At 32.5% G+C, this 21,103-nt stretch overlaps 1 protein-coding gene across 1 annotated transcript; it reads left to right on the top strand.

Moving 5' to 3' along the window:
- The first annotated feature begins 2,625 nt into the window (after positions 1–2,625).
- Positions 2,626–5,257, top strand: LOC120080421 (allene oxide cyclase, chloroplastic-like). Its single transcript, XM_039035080.1, has 3 exons — positions 2,626–2,951; positions 3,037–3,158; positions 4,501–5,257. The coding sequence occupies exons 1-3, from the start codon at positions 2,735–2,737 to the stop codon at positions 4,900–4,902; spliced, it is 741 nt and encodes a 246-aa protein (XP_038891008.1). The 5' UTR covers positions 2,626–2,734; the 3' UTR covers positions 4,903–5,257.
- The last annotated feature ends 15,846 nt before the right edge of the window (positions 5,258–21,103 follow it).

The raw sequence follows: 21,103 nt of genomic DNA, 5'->3' as shown, positions 1-21,103 counted from the left end.
TCATTCAAATTAACTGTTGAGACCGGAGTAATAACATTACAAATTAAGCTAGCATGTCTTTAATTATTTTATATTCTTTTTGTCTGTGTGCTTCTATTTTGCTCGGGATGAGAAAAAATTGAGTTAGGGGTGTTTGATAGCTCTAAAAAAGAGCTATTATTCCTAGCTTAATTGGGCTCATTATCGGATTCTACGTGTTTATTTTTCTATCTTGTAGGTACCGAGCAATCAAGAGGTAGGATTAATCATTTGGTGAAGAACGAGGTTAATTTGAAGTAATTTGGAGTTGATTTAAGCATCCGAGTTTCAAAGGAGTTGAAAAGACCAAAATGCCTCTATCGAAGCATCACAACGCTCGTAATTTGCCTAGATCTGACACTCGTGCAACGCTTGGAGGTAGTAGATCGTGATGCAGGGAGTGTTACAATGCTGCCCCGAGCGTCGCAACGTTCCGGAGTTAGAACATCGCCACCATTGCAACACCACGTAACGCTCCAACCCAACGCTGTGCGACAGAATGCTCAGCATTGCAACGCTCTCCCAACCCACGCTATGACTTTGACGGACGGAGTACGAAGCGCACGCGTGAGATAGCGCTACCTTTAGCGTTGGACTTCTACCTTGACGCTCCCCTTCAGTCGCTTCAGCGTTGCAGTGCTATTTCTAGCGTTGCGACGATGTCCTGATTTTCTATTAATATTCCTCTTCGGTTTTAGGTCAAAATATGCTAACTTTTGGAGGATGAACTGATGGAGGTTGAAGTTAAACTTCAATCTTCTTCCTTTCCCTTCAGATTTTAATATCTTTAGGTTAGTTTTTCTTTTTATTTTGGTTTGTAATCAACAGATTGGATGTGTATCTCGTGTTATCTATGAATCAAGAGGTAACTCCTATCGAATTTCTTTTGAGCAAGAGCCCTATGTTTAATTTCTTGAAGGTTTTCTAATTAATTTAATAAAATTGTTGTGAACTCTTTTGGGATAATTTGATTGAATTTTAATGGAACTTTTATAAATTGATCTGACAAATTAGTTTATTGAAATTCTTGTTTGCAAAATCGTATATATTGATTGATTTAGTTGCGCATATTAGGATCATATGTGTAAAATGTAGACTTTTTCGACCAAATACATGTATGCCCTAATATAATCTTTTCATAAACCATCTATAAAATATGGCTTTTCCTACTTGTAGTATGTCTCAATAATTGAACCCTTTCGTAATACAATTCAATTTTAACTTGCATGTCGTTAAGAAGGACGAACTATAAATTGAATTAGGGCTAATTTGGTTTAATATCGAATTTGGCTAAGTGGACTATTAGACTTTCTAATAGGTTGAGGGGTTGACAGATTAAGTGTATTAATTGATACCTAATGAAAGAAATTGCATAGGAAACTTTCTCTTGCTCTAGAAGTTAGATAGACTTCTATTCTAGATTACATTTACCTTTTTATTTTTAATTTCATGCATATATCTTTTCTACACAAAACCTCTAATTTACCGCTCTAGTTAGACAATTAACTTACCGAAACAAATAGCGCTTCCCTACGGATTGACTTGGACTTACCATTGTTGTTACGTTTCAATAGTAATAGGAGTAGTTCGGTATATACAAATTTTCTTTTGATCAAGTTTCTAGCTTATTAACGACGTAAGTTTCAGGCTTCTCATTCATCCTTGTCCTATATAGGGGTGAGCTACCATGTATTGAGAGTATCATAATTTTGTGTATCACATTTCTTATACTACATTTTGTGTATCACCAATTTTTTCCTACTTCAATAATAAGTTTGAATTTCACTCTCATTTTCAATTTTATTCTCTTTGTTTAATAAACATTGAGATATTGATTAGCTTCCGCAACATTCATTCTTCCATCAATTTCATTTTTCCTAGAGTAGTATCAAAGCTACTTTTTTTCAACAAGCTATTTTTTTTTCTTTTAGTTTTCAAAAGTTGGCTCAGTTTTTTAAACTATTGATAAAAAGTAGATAACAATAGAAAAAAAATTTAGAGGTAGAAATAATGTCAATAAACTTAATTTTAAAAAAATGAAATAATTATTAAATGGGACATAAATTGTAATAAATACGTAAATATCTAAACTAAAATTTAGACTTTTTTTTTAATATAATGAATATTGAAAGATTGGTACCATAAGTCTTTTAGTAGTTGTATCTTTATATCAATTGATCTAGGCTCACAAATAAAGTTTAGAAATTAAATCATTATTTCCAGATTTTTAACTTTTTTTTTCTCTTTTTTTTTTTAGTTCAATAATCCGTCAATATTATATTATGTGCCGACCATTTTTTCAGAAAAGAACATATGGAAAAGGAAAACGCTCCACTAAAATACTCAGCTCTTTATATTCTCTACTGTCGCCACTGCCCACGAGGCCGTTGTTTTAATCCTCTCCATACGCTCACACCAAATCTTCCGTAAAAGTGAAAGACTATTCACCACAACTCCCACTCTTAAACTGCCACGTGTTAATGTCGTCGGTTTGACTCTTGTTCCTCGCCGTCTCCACCGTTCCCACATGCGCACCGTCCACGTCCCCGGCGGCGCACCTTCACCAAAAATTATTAATTATTTATTAATTAAAATCACCAAAGTATTCTCTTTATTTAAATTCCAATCCCTTCATTTTCCCCTTTGCCTCTCTTCCACTTCCTCTTCCACTTTCTCTTCATCCAAACACCAAAATCAGAGCTCGAAATCATCTCCCATGGCAGCTCTACGATCTATTTCCAACTCTCTGCGATTAGCCTACTCGAATCCGACTAATTCCTCTCTTAATCGGCCTGTTTCCGTCAAGCTTTCCTGTCCATTGGTCACTCAGAGCTCCAACCTCTTCTCCGCTTCGAAGAATCTGAGTTTCTCCGCCACTAAAAGACCGTTCTCTTCCCGAACTAGCGCCAGTTCCTCTGATTCTTCTAGTCCGAGTGAGTTTCTAGGTTTTTTTCAATGAATCGAGATTTTTTTTTTGAGGATTTGTATGGATTTTGATCGTTCTTTTGATTTCCATAGGTAGAGTTCAGGAATTATATGTTTATGAAATCAACGAAAGAGATCGTCAAAGTCCTGCGTATCTTAAGTTAAGCCAGAAGAATACGAATGCGCTTGGCGATCTGGTTCCATTCACTAACAAAGTAAGCTTTCTGATCTGTTTATATCTAGTTTTCTGTGATTTGATTTTGAATTCTGTTCATCAATGTTCGATTATTCGTGGTTTTTCTGGAGAAATTTCTGTATATTCTGTGTAGAAAAACTGAAGAGTATGGTTAGATTCGTAGCAGAGTTACTATTGTTTAATCTTTGTAGGAAAGATGGAGCTTTCTGATCTGTTTATGTCTAGTTTTCTGTGATTTGATTTGAATTCTGTTCATCAATGTTCGATTATTCGTGGTTTTTCTGGAGAAATTTCTGTATGTTGTGTGTAGAAAAACTGAAGAGTATGGTTAGATTCGTAGCAGAGTTACTATTGTTTAATCTTTGTAGGGAAAATGGAGGATTCTTCTTAGTAAATACCAATCTTAGTTAACGCCATTGAAAAGCAAGGATTTCTCTTGTCCTTTAGTCTCTCTGAATTTGGAAGATTCCAGATAGATCAAGCAAGAAAAAGTAGAAAGAAGCACGTCCATGATAGTTTATTAATTTTTTTTGGAAAAATATCTTTTTTGTCTCGGTTTTGACTCTGATATTTAGTCTATAATGATTCAAATTTTAAATTTCGTTTCTTTCAACCTTTAGCGTTGTGGTTTCTATTTTTATTAAATACTCACCTTTGAATCGTGAAAGAAAGTTTTAAATTTAATTTTAATAGTGATGAAAAATAGTTAAACTTAATTATTTATAATTATTTTAGTTTTTTTAAATTAATTAATAGATATTAATACTGAAGATACAAAATGAGTATTTAAAGAAAAATCAAGATTAAAGAAGTGTAAATTTGGATAGTGAGAGATTAAATTGATGTAAAATTCAAATCTCAAATATAACCTTGGAGACTTGAGGGTTAAATTGGAATCAAATTCAAAAGTCAAGAACTATATATGTAACATTCTAAAATCTATGGATGAAATTGAAACAAAACTTAAATTTTAAGGGTAAAAATGTAATATTGAGACTTATGAACTATACCAAATTGAAACAAAACTTGAATCCTAAAAGTAAATTATAACATTTTGATAATGGGGGCTAATTTGGAACCAAACTAAAAATGAAAGGACTAAGGAGTCATATTGGAGTTAGTAAGTTTATGTTTGGGATGTAAAGCTGCAGAATGAAGTTGATCAATATATGTGAAAAATAGGAAAAAAAATTCGATAAATCTAAAAGATAAAGATAGATGAAAAGATGAAGTTGAAGTTACTCAATAAAAGGCTTGAGTAGTTTATATCAACTTTTGACCATAAAATAAAAAATGTTTCTTTTTCAATTTTTTTTTCTAATATATTTATATATATATATATATATTTTAAAAAATGACAGCTATATACCGGAGACCTGGAGAAACGGGTAGGAATAACGGCAGGGCTATGCATATTGGTGCAAAACAAACCGGAGATGAAAGGTGACCGTTACGAGGCAATATACAGCTTTTACTTTGGTGATTACGGTCACATAGCGGTGCAAGGGCCTTACATCACCTACGAGGACACGTATCTGGCTGTGACTGGTGGGTCAGGGATCTTTGAAGGTGTGAAGGGTCAGGTTAAACTCCAACAGATCATATTCCCTTTCAAGCTCTTCTATACCTTTTACTTGAAGGACATTGGGGACTTGCCTCCCGAACTTGTTGTTAAGCCCACTCAGCCCAGCCCAGCTGCTGAGCCCACCGCAAATGCCAAGGCTTGCCACCCACATGCCACCATCTCTGGTTTCACTGACTAGTATTAAGTTACTTGATCGTAATCTCGTTGCCTCCTATAGAGTGGTTTCCTTTGTCTATTCTATAGACCATATCTAATGTTCTTTTCTTTTTAGTTCAATGATGATATATAGAGTGAGGGTTCGAACTTCTAATCTCTTAACCAGTTGAGTCAATCTATTCGGAACTGTACTTGTGTGTAATAATCATACTTTCAATGGTCTACAGAATTTGTTGGGCAGGAAACGTATTCTCTATTGAGGGTTATGATTTGTAATTTTGTAGACTATCAAGTGTGTTTGATATAGAGGTTGTATTTTGTAATTGCCCCTTTATTTAAGTGTATAATAGAATCGTTTGGTCATTATTGATCCTTAATCTGTGTATCTTGTGCATAAATATTATGTGCCACATTCAGAGAATTGGTCAATTTGTGGTTTTTTGATTTGTTAATCTCGTTATATTCTAATGATGTTATTCACTAACTCGTTTTTTTTAGTTCAATAGATTAAGACTTTTAATCTTTTGATCAGTTGAGCAAATTTGATTTGTAAGTATACTTAGTGTGTTTTAATTATGATTTCAACTTGTTTGCCATGACATTTGTTCTCTATTGAGGGGCATGATTTGTAATTTTGTGATATAGAGGTTGTAATTTGTAATCGATATTTTATTACATAATAAAACTGTTGTTTGGTTAGTTTGGTTTAGATTAACAATGCCATAAAATAATTATCACTTTTAAAACTATAAATTTTATCCAATTTTAATTTACGAGATGTTAGGAACAAAATTTTAAATTAGTTTAAAATTTATTACTTTATTTTAGCTTATAATTTTTCAAGCATGTGAAGTTACATTTTAATAAGTCGTTGAAAGTGGTAGTTTATTTTTTTTTTTAGAAATTATGAGAAGAGATTTTCTTCTTTTACAACTAGCACGCTTTTTGAAAAAATTGTTCAAATAGTTTGGTGCTTCTTGGCTGAAATTAAGTCTTGAGATTTGGATAAAAAATTAACATTTTTCATCCTATATCCAAACTATTTCTTTTGACCTTTTTATGATGGAATTTCAATCAAGATGAACTCCAAGATTCAACATAATTTTTTTCTAATTCTTCCTAAATTTTAAAAATCACATTGTAATCACCCAAGATCCATTTAGAAACTCAAATAATTCTACATACACAAATTAGGCCTAAGTTTTGAAAGATTAGGTAACATTTGATATAAATTTGGGAATATTAGATAAATTTTGAAAAGAATTAATTTTGATATAAGATGAAAAAGTTAGTTTTTTTATTCAAATCTCATTGGTCGATTTCAGCCTAAAAACACTTAATAGACTATTTCAATAAATTTTTTAAAAATATGCTAGTTGTGAGGTATGGAAACCTTTTAGGATTATTTATCGACAAACTACTTTCTTTTTTCCCCTTGATAAAAGTAGTAGTTTCAATTGTGTTAATTTTTTTAATATTTTCTTTCTTAAGATCTCGAGTTCTTTTTATTTTCTATTGGATAAGGGCACGTAGGTTGATGTTTATTTTAACTGAATTTTATTTTACGGTTTAAATATTTTATAGATAATCATGTCTATCATCTATAATATATATAAACGTGTGAATATGAGAAGAAACTTTTTTAGACCATTTTATCTTTCTATATTTTTATAATGTCTAAATTGGCCTTAAAGAGGAAAACACACATACACTAATTACTCTCGGTTTTCAATATCTTCCCTCCTAAATCTAACTCTCTAATTAATCCCATGTTACTTTTTTCTCCTAAACTTTCATCTTCATAATTAATTCTTTCAATTACTTTTCACTCTCTCACCCATTTACTCACATTTCTCTCTCCATTTGAGAGATTTCTTTTAATTATTGAAAGAATTAATTATGAAGATGGAAGTTTAGGAGAGAGAAAAGAATTAAAAGAAATCTCTCTCTCGTTATTTTTCTCTCTCTTGGTTGTTTTATCTATATATATTTTTCTTATAGATGTGTTCGTGTGTTTTCTCTTATTTCATTTTTAATAGGGAAACGAAGATTGGAGCCACCAATAATGCGCTTAATACTTCTTCAACCACAACAATAACAAATGTTCAAGGAATTCATTGTATATTTTTTTAAATTATAATTGGCTTATATTTTTTCATATAATTTATTTTATAATTTTAATTAAAATATACTTTGAATCCTTATATTTTTTTTTATTTGTATGATATGTATCCTTATATTTGTTGTTTAAAAAACTAATAATTGCAAAAATGTAATATAACTGCCATAATAAAACAATATTAAAAGGAGTACGGTGGCATTGGAATAAGAAATATTATGAAGAAGTTATAACTTTTCAAATTGAAACATTTCATTCAATGTCCTCCACATATCTTACGTTAATATAGGGGAAGAATATGTGTTATAACTAAAGAATATGAATATATATAATGTTGGATTAAGAAATTGAATATAATTTTAATAAACTTTTAATATATGAACAACTATGATGTTTAATACACACTCCATTTTTTAAAGGATTTTTTTTCATTTAATTATTTATATATATATATTAATAAGAGATTTCTTCTCCTCCACCAATTCTACGTAATTCCATAATTTTCTCTTTCTCAACCTATCTCTACAATTGAACCCTTTCTCACCACATTTTTCTCTCCCACTCTTTCACCCATCCATGTATTCTTCATCTCACATATTAACTTTTCATTTTCTCTTAACTAACCAAATAAAGTCTTAATATTAAATAAACTTGAATATGAAAGGTTACTTATTTATTCATAACTCATTGCAAGAAAAATAGGCTCTTTTGACACCTAAAATCGTCATTGGGAGGTTTGATGTCGGAAGATAGGGTCTCTCCTGACAACATAAGAGAAGCATTGGGAGTTAGAAATAACTCCCAATGTCGTATACTAGTCGTCAGGAGATTGGAACTATCTCTCGACAGTAGGACATTACCCGTCGGGAGTTATCAAAACTCCTGACGAGAGTTCCTGGACTCTCGAGGGATCTCCTGATGGCTATCGAGAGTTGTCGAAAGATCCAGTATAAATTCCTAAATCGTGAAGAAGGCAGATCAGATCTGCATTCTTCTTCCTAAATCCCAAACCCTAGGCCAAATTGAAATAGAGTGGTCATTCGTTCATCGCCCATTGATCGTCCGTTCGGCCACAACCAACTCCACTTGTTCACCGTCGTTGTTGAGAGAGAGAGGTTATCGACTAGCTTCGCCATTGCTGGTAATGTCTTCTTTCGCCCTTTTTCCCTTTTTCATTTAGTTTCATTGTTGATTTAGTTTCTCCGTTTGGGATAGCTTTTACATTTATGAAAGCTAATTCTTTTTTCTTAAACATCTTTATGAAATGAGAGTTTATAAGTCATTTATGGAACATAAATGTCAATAGTTTTTTTTTGGCTATTTTATGATGCATTTCTGCTGATTAGTAGTAGGAGGGAATTGAAGACACAATGGAATGTTGTGGATGACAGAGAGAGAGAGTTGAGAAGACATTTCATTATTTTGTTGTTAATTAATTTGAGGGCCCTCTAAGATTTTTTAGTAGTCTTTGTCCTTTTTCCTCTAATAAATTGTCTTGTTTGTTAATTATGCTTTTTGTCATCTTGTTTTTTAAGATGTAAGTTTTTGACCATTGAGAAAGGAAAGAATATATAATGAGGTGAAGATTGCTATCTATAGAGCACAGATACAGATACGGCTACATGATACGGATACGATCGGATACGACGATTCGTCAATTTCTAAAAAACTAAGATACGGATACGTCTAAGGATACGTCACTTTTTTATATATATTTTTAATATATATATTTCTAAAAATGAAGATATTGATATGTTGAAGATATATTTTTTTCTTTAAAAAAATCTATGATATAGATAAATTTAGCATACAAGTTAATAACAATAACACAAAATAGAATACAAACACTGAAATATAATATAAAAAAAACAACATCTAAGATATTGAAGTACAATAGTTAATAAAAAGAAAAGTGACTCATATTACAAAGAATAAGAAGAAGAAGATTAGATAGAGAATGAAGATAAACAAAGAACTTATTATTGAAGACATCCAAATGGTTTATATTTTGGTGGACTTTGTGGGGACTCAAATGTGAAGATGGAGATTAGATGATTCTAGTCTATGGTTCGGTCTGTTATTTATTTATTTTTCTTTTAGTTTTGGAACCGAGTAGTGAGCTTTTTAAATAGGTTGCCATAGAAATAGATACGTCAAATCGTGTGTCAGATACGTATCTGAAAAGTATCTGAAAGTATAGATACGTCAAATAGCATGTCAGATACGTATCTGTGAAGTATCTGGAAGTATCGATATCTGATACGTGTTTGATACTGATTCTTTGCCTCATATGAAGTATCTGTGCTTCATAGATTGCTATAGATAGATGATATCATTATATCACCCTAAAATCCCAGATGGTAATATATATTAATAACCAAATTAGTGTCAATATTTTCTCTGTCATATAGCTATTAGACCAAAATTTTGTGAAGGATTTGAAATTTTATGTGTTCAAGATAGAAGTTTGAGGTGGTGCAATAACCCACTATAACTTCTTCTTCTTGATATTTTTCCCCTTTTAAATAAATTTGATAACTTTATAATCCAGTACTAGCACATAGCTTTTTTAGTTAACCAACTGTGGAGTTTAATAACAAATAAGCTTAATCACTGAACTGAAATATTTGGATATCTACACATTTAGTTTGGTTAGGTTTTCCTATTATGCTTATATATGATCATATTCTTTTTCTTAGAGATTAAGTTGATCAACTTCTTGTTTCTTCTTACATTTCATGGAATATATGTTTGGTAAACAATTTGGACTTTTGACATTTTAGTTAATACAGGTTATTGTTTTGGATTACAAACTGGTCAGAAAAGGTTTATTTTTAAGGATGAGTAAAAATGGATCAAACTAAGGAATAAGTTATCAATGGAGTATAGAGAATGAGTATCCTAGTTTTTAGATGTGGAAAAGTTTCATGTTAATGATTCCGGACGAATAAGATGTCCATGGAAGAATTATATGAATTCAATTTGAGAAAAAATAGATATTGTGGAGTGATATCTATTAACATATGGAATATCTCCCTCATACTGTGAATCAGTATATCATGGAGAGCCAGTTAACTTATCTAGAGGTTTTGAAAGTCATACAACTCATTCAATACATAATGTTGAAGTAGATAGTATAAAGGGTAATGTTGTTAAAGAAAATGAGATGCTGAATCTTATAAACGATCTACAAGTTTCAATTGAAAACGAAGATACAAATGAAGAAGGGATTGGGAATGAAATGTCCTCTAATGGTCAAGAAAGAGATACAATGAACTTATTTGAGGATTTAATGACCGAAGCACGTAATGAACTACACCCTGGTTGTTTGCAATTTTCGTCCTTGAACTTTTTAGTGAAGTTGATGCATATCAAAGTTCTCAACGGTTGAAATAACAAATCGTTTGACATGTTACTGGAATTGTTAAAAGCAACGGTTCTAGCTGGCACCACTATGCCTACTTCCTTTTATAAAGCTAAGCGAAAATTGCGTGATTTAGGCCTAGGTTATGAGTCTATTCATGCGTGCAGTGTATTGTATCAGAAAGAATTTACAGATTTGCAACAATGGCCCATTTGTGGTGAGTCTTGGTACAAAGTTAATGATGGCAAGGGTAAAAAAATACCACATAAGGTATTGTCTCATTTCCCATTGATGCCGAGATTAAAACAATTGTTCGCATCAAAAGAAGGTGCTTCTGACATGAGATGACATAAAGATAAGCGAGTTGAAATGGAGGATGTGTTACGACATCCAGCTGATGCAGAGGGGTAGAAACATTTTGATTGTGAATTTCGTCACTTCGCTTTAGATCCTCGATATGTTCATTTGGGATTAGCTTCAGATGGGTTCAATCCGTTTGGAAATATGAGTACTTCTTATATTATGTGGCCTATGGTGATAATCCCTTATAATTTTCCCCCTTAAAAATGCATGAAGGAAACAAATTTCTTCATATCTTGAGTTATACCTGGTCCAAAATCTCTTGAAAAGGAAATTGATGTTTACTTATAACCATTGATTAAAGAGTTGAAAGACTTATGGACTATTAGTGTGTGAACTTATAATTCTATTACTGGTGAGTTTTTTCAACTATTTGCCACCTTATTGTGGACTATTAGTGACTTCCTTGTTGGGGTTGATGCCCTAAACCTCGTAGAATCCTATAGTTTGTAAATGTTTTGCACAAACTCATTATTTATTTAATAAAATATATGATATTTTTTTTTTCATATTTGTTGCATTAATCACAAACTAATAAATTAACATTCAGGGTTATCTTGTAGCTTAAACATGTATTTAGAGACATACGGATGGATCATGTTTAAGTGATAACCTTAATGGTCTGTTGTAGGTGGATAAGGTTGAATACCTTATCCTGGTGACACTACGGGTATGACCTACTTTGTAGGCGTTACAATTGTTGTAAAGTGCGACAAATGATCTGATCCTGATCATTCATGTGTAGACATGTGAGCTGGGATATTCTATACAAAGGAGTTTGTAAAAGACTGGACCACGAAATGTTTAGTCTCATTATATAACACCGTTCATAATAAAGACTTGCATTTCATCAAGATGACTATAGGTAACATGACCTGAATCCTAAGTGAGTTGTGAACTCCTGCTTGTGAGGGCGATCCTTTGATTTGTATGGGTGAGAGTGGCCAGATCGCCGATTCAATAAGCTTACCATTTTGAGGGTTCGTCTGATTGAGGAGTTGGGAGCACAGCTACACAAGAAGGAATTCACTCCTTCCTAGGAGGTCGGGGTAAGTGGATAAATTGCTCCTTTAAGGGCTGATTCCGGGACTTGAACAAGTGGCCATACTCTCTCCTGGCCCGAGAGGGTTTAGCCATAGTTGACTATGATCTATTATTCATTAGAGGGATTAGTGGTACTTAAGGAGATAGATGTAACTATAGGGGTAAAAACGTAATTTGACCCAGTTGTACTTACGAGCAATTTGTGAAGGTCATCGGCATGTTGATTAGTTATAACACTCGACATATACTTTGCCAACTATTCATATGTCTTTCGAGTCGTTCAACATTCGACCTCTTACCGTCGAAACAAGTTCAACACTTGACAAGGTCTTCCCCATGTCGGCCGAGATTCCCTTCCCCATGCCTCTGCCTGCCTCTACGAGAATCCTTCGTGGTTTCTGCATGCTGACAGCTTTTGACAGCATGTCTGGCCATGACTTTGCTATGGCCAGGCTTTCTCATGGGTGGTGTCACACTCGACCTATGACTTTTTAAAACCCCTCCAGATCACATTTTACCTCACTTCTTTCGTCGATTAGAAATCTTCTCCTCCCATTTACCTCACTGCTCCCCCTTCTTTGTTTCATTAGAACCCCTTTCCCTCCATTTTTTACTTTCCATTTCCATTTCACATCCTTCTATTTCCTTTGATATAAATTATCCCCACACTTCTCCTTGATCACAAATTATATTTGTTTGTTAATTCTCTACTAGATTTCTATTTTTTTAAGAGATAATTATAATTTGTTTTTTCTATATATAATAATATATAATAATATATATATATATATTTATAGTTTTATTGGTTGTTCGGGAAACAAAGATTCAAAAAGAGGTATATGTTTGATCAACTAAATTACTATTTTTTTTTATAAGTTATAAATTCTAATATTATTTTATTTTTTGTAGTAGTTGTTACCGGATAACAAATAACAAAAAAAAAGGGTGAATGTTGTCACTTTGAAGGAAAAAAAAAAAGAATTACGGTCGAATTTGTGAATTGAACTTTAATTTTTATTTATTAGTAGTTTTTTGTTTTTAATATTTATTTATGCTAAATACGTTGAATTTAATAATATTTTAGATATATCATGTTTATGTTAGTCTACCATGTTAATGAATCTTTTTAATATTGTTTTTTAATTGAAGATTAATTTTGTTTATTTGTCGTTTATTATATGATATTCTATATTTTAGTATTGTTTTTTAGTTAACAAGTTTAGTATTTTGTTTGTTTTTAATAAAACAAGTTAATTCTTTGTTTTTATTTAGTTTTGATGTTTATAGTTTCAAAAGTTTATTGTTATGTTTAAAAGTTGATGTTTATAGTTTAAAAACTTTAGTATTATTAGTTTAATACAAAATTATTGTAATTTTTTTTAAATATATTTCTTATGATATTTGATTTTTTTAGTATTAAATTTGAAAAAATAGTTTTTAAAAGTTTAGTTTATTGTTATGTTTAAAAAGTTGATGTTTATAGTTTAAAACTTTAGTTTTTTTAGTTTAATACAAAATTATTGTGATTTTTTTAAATATTTTCTTATGATATTTGATTTTTTTAGTATTAACTTTGAAAAATTAGTTTTAAAAAGTTTACCTTATTGTTATGTTTAAAAAGTTGATGTTTATAGTTTAAAAATTTTAGTATTTTTAGTTTAATACAAAATTATTGTGAATTTTTAAAATATTTTTCTTATGATATTTGATTTGTTTAGTATTAACTTTGAAAAAATAGTTTTAAAAAGTTTACCTTATTGTTATGTTTAAAAAATAGTTTAAAAAGTTTACCTTATTGTTATGTTTACCCTATTGTGATTTTAATTGTTATTTTTTTTAATATATTTCTTATGATATTTAATTTTTTATCGCTTTTTGTTTTATTTAAGTTTGATAATTAATTAGTAGAACAATTAATAATGTATTGTTTGTCCTTTTTTTTTTTTTTAGAAAATGATGGACAAATGTTTGACATTTATGTTGTTTACAAATGGTAATATGATTGATGGTTTTGATGGAGGTCAATATGACCAACCACCATGTGGTGGTTTTAGCATAAATGTGAACAATGGAACAATCCATTGAAACGGTTGAGATGTCAATTAGTGTAGATATGAGAATAAATCAATTAGAAATAATATATAGACATCCTAATCTAAAACCATTAAGGTATATGTCATTCCCTATTCCGAATGAATAAGCTATGAACTTGATATTCTCAATCGCGATGCCACTCTCGAATTTAGTGCATTTGTATGTAAATATGAGTAGGATAGGATTGGATATAACTTGAATGCACCCTTTAATCAGTTTGAAGATCCAACTCAATGTATTGATTCTGATCCGGAATCAGTTGCATCGCCATGTGATGATGAAGATATGGTGGAATCAGTACAGAGATTTGAGAATGAAACAGACGATGAATTTGAAGAGTTAGATTTTGATGGTCATGAACATGAGTTACCTTTAGATACATTCAATGGTTTGGAAATGAATGTATTGGATAGCATTCGCGAACACGACCCAATTATAACTCCTGTGGATGTTGACAATACCCAAGTGCATAAGAGGATGATTTGTCAAGACAAAGAAATACTATAACATGCGGTCAAATGTTTTGCTATTAAATGCAACGCTACGGTTGGCAAAAAAACCCGCGGGGCCCCAACTCGATCGGGTCAGAGAATTCCCGGTTTGATTGGGGATGGGGTCAAATCGAAGATTTGGTCCCCATCCGGAGGACGAGGACGGTATCCCCACCTCGACCCTGGCTCCGATTAAACCCCGACCCCAATTTATTTATTTTTTATATTTATTTATATATGTATTATGTATATATTTTATACAATTTCATTTCTACCCAAACCCGAAAGCTAAAAATAAAACTTCCAATTAATAATTCTTCCTAAAAGCCCATAATTTAAACTCTAAGCCCAAGCCCAATCCCAATCTTTAATTTTTAAACCTAAAAAGAAAATTCCTAAATTAAAATTTCAATCTTCTTCTTCCTTCCTCTCTCACCCTACTACCGGCTGCCCACTGGCCACCCCATCACTGCTGATAACTTGTAGAAATACAAGTTATTTTTGCTCTTAAGTTGGAATAACTAAGGTTTTTAATGATAAATTCTCCTCATTTTTTAGAAGAAACGCATGGAATTACTCAAACATTAGCAAACTCATGCAAAAGAAGTTTTATTACTAAATACTGCGGCACTAACGCATTGTATTGTAGGATTTCAACAAGAAGCTAACGCATAATTCAGAAGTGTCGCAGGCAAAGTTCTAACGCATGAGCCATGCGTCGAAGGGAATTCAACACAGAGAAGATTCATTGATCCGGACTGATTTTTTCACATCACCACTTACAAGTTTGGGCACCTGTAGTAGGCGACGTCTGAAAAGCTTCTGAGTGTCAGGTGGCTGACCAGGGCATGGACTTTAATGCTGCCCATCACCAAGCTGAAGATGACCAACGCCTATAAATAAATGAAGTCCCTCCATAGTTCGAAGTACAGAAAAATTCAAGATTCTCACTCTCTGTATTAACGTAGTCATAGTTTTAGTTCTTTAGAAGCTGTGCTGTGGTGCCAGAAGAGCAGAAGGGTTGAGAACCACCATCACCATCGGTCAGGGAGCAGAGGAAGCCAAGCTTGAGAAAAGTGATTGTACACAACTAAAATTTAGCCAAAGAGATACAAGAGATTGTACTCTGCGGCTTGACTCAGTTCCTTTCATCTCATTTATCGCTTTCATTTCATCTGATTAAATATTGCTTTTGTAAAGACAATCTGTTTCTTTATAAAAATTCATATATTTGATCCATCACACTTTGCCATTGTTTGTTTCTTGTTTATGTTGAATGCATTTATAATTTATGCAAAACTTCATTTCAAACGCTTAAACCGACATGATTAATTGGTAAAAGCATCCTTAACTTAGATTATTCGAAAGAGTAAATAAGCCAGCATCAAGTAGAACGCCTAGTACATCTAGAGATAGACTTACTGGTGTTTATTGCATTCTGTGTTTGACGCATGCATCCTAGAGATAGGTTTGTATGTTATTCGCATTGAGAAATGTTGAATAAAGTCTAACGCATAAACAAAGATAAGTAATTCATCCCATCTCATCCGCCTCACACTCTGGTTTGTATACATTCATCTTAGATCGACGCATACCACTTACATTAAAATCCATTTTCGCATGATCCATCACTCACTACTCAACTCTTTTGTATCTTCTTGCACAAGCACAGAATTTTAGTGTAAATAACACATTTCTCTCATACATTTAGGAAACGCCTACAATAGCTACAATGCAAGGTCTGCATTAGCTTAACTGAATCCCTGAGTTCGACCCTAGACTTACCAGGAACCTAAATTGGATTTATACTTGGGTCTGATTTAGGAAAACTTGAACGTCAATAGAAGGAGTGTTGAGCGTTTTGTTGCACATCTTTAACGCACCAACACGTTACAAATACATAAACGCATCAAAGCATCAATGCATCATACGTACTTCGAACTTATTCTTCCAATTTATTTTATACAATACACTCCTAGCAGAAATCACGATAGCAACGAACAACTGCCGATTTCAATCTTCTTCTTCGAATCTTCCTTCCTCTCTCACCCTTACTGGGCACTGCCGTGCGTGCCTCACCCTCACTCACCGTTTCACCTAGTCACCCTGTCCACTATCCCTCACTGTCGTGCGTGTCGTGCGACAAATAAGCTTCACCCAGTGACAATCCCCTCACTGTCATGCGACGTGCATGTTTCAGCCTCACAACACTCACCCAGTCCGGCAGTCCCCTCAGGCCCTCACTGCCGTGCCTCACTCACCCAGTCATGCGACCACTCACTGTCGTGCGTGCCTCACTCACCCAGCATCCTCACTGTCGTGCCTCACTCAACCAGTCACGCCGTTCGTTACACGCTCACAATCACTATCTCATGCTCAGAGTCACCCTCACTGTTGTTGACTGCCTCACAGTCACCGTGTACACGTTGAAGCCGAATTTGCCATTCAGTGTAAGTTACTTTACTAACTTAATAAGCTTGGCGTTTTTTAGTATTTAGCTCACCATGTTAATAAGCTCACAGCCACTATCTCACATGTTTGAGTATTTAGCTCACCATGTTAATCGAATAATGAATTCTTGTTAAGCTTGCCGTTTTTTGGTTTGAGTGTTTGGCTGTCACATAATAATATTAAGGAGCTTGGATTTCTTTTTAGTTGTTTTAGTGATTGGTACATGATATTAATAAGCTTGAAATTTGAGTGTTCAATGTTCAAATCGTCCAAAATAATTATTTTTTTTTGTTAAGCTTGACTTTTTTTTGTATCGTTTGAGGGTTTGGCTCACTATATCAATAAGTTTGAAATTAGAATACTCGAAGGCCAAATCATCCAATGGATTCTTGTGGAAAACTTTGAAGATGTTGAGTTTAGCCTAATTTTATAAATTTTCAATTTTATTAGTTGTGTAAAATGTAGCTTAGTTGGTTGTGTAAAATGTATTTAATTGGTTATTGTTTGTTACATTGTTTAAATGATAAAATTAGATAAATTTCATAATTTAATAAGCTAGAATTATGTCTTCAAATATAGATAGATTTTATAATTTATTTTTACTTTCTTTTGTATAACTTGGTAGGTTCCAAAAAACAATGTCTTCTACAAAAAAAAGATTCTCAAAGTCTTATTTCAAGTCCAAGCCCAGATCCAAGCCCAAATTTAACTCCATGCTCCTCAAATGACGATAATTTGAATGCTCATGATTGTGTTAGTCTTTGTGAGGAGGACATTGAAAAGGGTCTTTAAAAAGGAGATTGGCATCCGTTGTTTGGAACCATTTTAAGAAGCAAAAGTAAATGGAATAGACAAGGCTGTTTGTAATTATTGCACACAAATTATAGGGTGATAGTAAAAATAGAACCAAACATTTGCATGACCATATTAAGATATGCTCCTATAAAGGACAAAAAAAAAACATACGTCAATCCCTATTGAATCCTAACAGAGAAAAGAACAATACATGGAGGTTATATAACTTTGATCAAGAAGCTGCAAAAAAGTATTAGCTAGGATGATAATCAAACATGAATATCCTCTCTTGATAGTTGAGCATGACGGTTTTAGGGAATTCTGTAATGTTATCCAACCATTATTTAAGATGGGATCAAGAAATACAATAAAGAAGATCTTGAAAAATTATGAGATTGAGAAGTTGAAAACTATGACATTGTTGAATGAGATCAGTGGAAAAATGCCCTTACAATGGATATGTGGACTTCCAACCACTAAACAAAAGGTTATATGGCTGTCATTACACATTTTGTTGATGACAATTGGGTTTTGCGGAACAAAATATCAAGTTTATATATGTCCCTTCTCCACACACTTCTGAGATGCTTCATGAAGAAATAATGGAATGTATGTTAGATCGAAATATTTATCGAAAATGGTCATCTATAACTGTAGATAATTGTAGTACAAATGACTCCATGGTTAATATGCTTATAAATAGTCTGTCTATCTGGTAACTTAATCTTGGATGGGAGTTTCTTCCATATGTAGTGTTGTGCTCATATTCTGAATTTAATTGTGAAGGATGGGTTGGTAGTGACAGGAGATGAGATTGAAAGAGTTCATAGTAGTGTAGGGTTTTGGGTGCGTACACAAAAAAAAAAAAAAAAAAAGGAGAAATTTGAGGAAACTGCCCATCAGTTGAATGTTTATGATGGTAGGATGTTGAGTCTTGATTGTTGTAGTAGGTGGAATTCTACATAAAATGTTAGCCACTGCATTGAAGTACAACGTTGTTTTTTATCGATTAAAACAACGTGAACCAAAGTACAAGGGTTTGCCTTTAGATCAAGATTGGGTTTTAGCTAAAGAGATATGTGAGAAACTAAAAATATTTCATCACGTGACTGAAATATTTTCTCGATCCAAATATCCTACTGCTAATATTTTTTTTCAAAGATTTGTAAACTGAAATTGGCTATTTCTGAGTGGACGAATTCTAGTTTTCAAGAGATAAAAGACATGACTGCAAATATGATTTCAAAGTTTGATAAGTATTGGAAGAAAATTGGGGTAATGGCCCTAGTTGCAGTTTTAGATCCTTGTTACCAATTGAAGTTGATTGAGTTTCACATCCCTAGAATTTATGGAGATACCTTTTTCCTTGAGGTGGAAAGGATTAAAAAAATTTGTTCAAATTTGGAAAAAGAATATCAGTTGAAGCATGAAAGTTAAGTGGTGGTTCTCACTCTAAAAATTTGGATGGAACATCAAAGATTGCAGAATTTGATGATTTTAATGATTATGACTTATTTGTATCAAATTCCAATAAGATGAATAAGAAGCAACAGTTTGATGCATATTTGGATGAACCTGTCTTACCACGATCATTTGATTTTGACATTTTTAGCTGGTGGAAATTGAATGGGGTTAAGTATCTCATTTTACAAGAGATTGGTAGAGACATATTAGTCATTCCCTTATCTAGTGTTGCATCAGAGTCTACTTTTAGTACATATGATCGGATTGTAAGCCCACATCGTAACAAGCTTCATCTGAAGACAATAGAGACTTTGATGTGCGCTCAAAATTGGATTGCAACTGAAATTTTTGATAGGTATATTAGTTGGTTTATGTTGTTTTACCTATCTTTAACATTTAATATATTAATATTTTTTTTATATTATAAATATGTGATGTGACAACATAAGTGAAAGGATATTAAGCATGCAATGGAAGCAGAGAGAAAGAATAAGTACTCTAATTACATTTAATTTGAGTTTTAAAGCATGCATTTTCAGAAAACCACAAGTGGGTTTCATGTTACATACCTCTTGGAATTCTTCAAATTCCAAGTTGTTCTTCACTCCAATTCAACTCCAAATCAACCGTGAACCACCAAGAGATCTTCTCTACTATTCTCAGCCTTGAATTTTAGTGGTGAAACTCAGATTTGAGTGAATTTGTGAGGTAAAAATGTAGGTTTATGTGAGGAAGAAGATAAAGTTGCAGAAACTTATTTTCAGCAGCTCATCCTCCTCTTTTCTCAACAAAATATGGAGAGTTATAAACAACTCTATCATGCAAGCACTTCTAATCTCATTAATGGCCAACAGCAGCTTCACATATGAAGTGGGAATTGTGCGTGCATGGAGGAGGAACACCTTCTCCTTGCTTCAAAAGTAGGAAAAACCCACTTTTGGGTTCCAATTTCCAATTTTTTTTCTTTTTAAATTCAAATTAATTAATTCATAATCAATTAATATTTTAATTTAATTAATTCATAATTAATTAAATATAAATCATTCAATTTCCTAAATTGAATTTAAAATTGGAAATTTATTTTTAATTAATTAATATTAATTTAATATCAAATATTAAAATTGATCACACATCTAAGTTTAAACATGAATCCTATTCATGTAATTTATATTTTAATCAATATCTAAATATTATAAACTCTCTAATTTCGTCTAATTTTAACAAATTAAACGTTAATTATATCAAATATAATTAAGTAAACCCTAATTTGATTTTGAACTAATTCAAGCTCAAAACCCTAATTTTAATTTGACCATTTTCAAATTGAATTCAATTTGCACAATTCAAATTGATATCATTCCAACTTCACTCAATTTAATAATTCAAGGTGTTCATGTTTTATGAGCTTGTAGAGGGACCTTATGGACCTACCGATCATAAGCTCCAATGATTAAGATTAATTGCCTAAACTCTTTAGATCAAATTAATCAATATTTTTTAACTATCGAGTCACACCACTATAGCTCGATAGTTGCACTCTCCTCACTGTAGATATATTTGTGTCCACATGATTTAACCATAACCAGTAAGTCGACCCTTCACAGGTTGTTCGTAATATCAACTGGATCAATGTGTTGTTTTACCCTCGATATTATGTCTAGTTCCTTAAGTTCTAACTGATCCTCTAATAAACAATTGGTTTATGATCTGATCACTAAACTGGATCCCTCTCGGGCCAGTGAGAGGTGGGACGCCTTGTTCAAGACCTGGATTCAGTACTTAAGAGAACAACCTTTCTCCTATCCCTAAATCGGGTAGATGTGAATTTCCTTTTGCACCCTATGTCCTCAGATATCTACCTAGTCTTACCCCTGAAATGAGAAGCTTATTGAGCCGACGCTGTTGAGCCAACCCTCACCTATGCAAATCTAAGGATAATCCCTGATAAACAGGAGTTCATAGTTAGCTCAGAATTAAGATCAAGTTACCTAGGTCATCTAAGTGAAATAGTCAGTCTTAAACAATAAACAACGTTATAAAG

This window comes from Benincasa hispida, chromosome 6, assembly GCF_009727055.1.
Source record: "Benincasa hispida cultivar B227 chromosome 6, ASM972705v1, whole genome shotgun sequence".
Taxonomy (NCBI): domain Eukaryota; kingdom Viridiplantae; phylum Streptophyta; class Magnoliopsida; order Cucurbitales; family Cucurbitaceae; genus Benincasa; species Benincasa hispida.
The sequence above is the reverse complement of the archived record's forward strand: the minus strand, read 5'-3'. Positions and strand labels throughout refer to the sequence as shown.

What these genes read in the sequence shown, in the direction of transcription:
- LOC120080421 (XM_039035080.1), top strand. Translation starts at nt 2,735, where the DNA reads ATGGCAGCTCTACGATCTATTTCCAACTCTCTGCGATTAGCCTACTCG. An exon ending in CTCTGATTCTTCTAGTCCGA is followed by an intron (nt 2,952 to 3,036) that starts GTGAGTTTCTAG and finishes TGATTTCCATAG; the next exon opens with GTAGAGTTCAGGAATTATAT. An exon ending in TGGTTCCATTCACTAACAAA is followed by an intron (nt 3,159 to 4,500) that starts GTAAGCTTTCTG and finishes AAAAAATGACAG; the next exon opens with CTATATACCGGAGACCTGGA.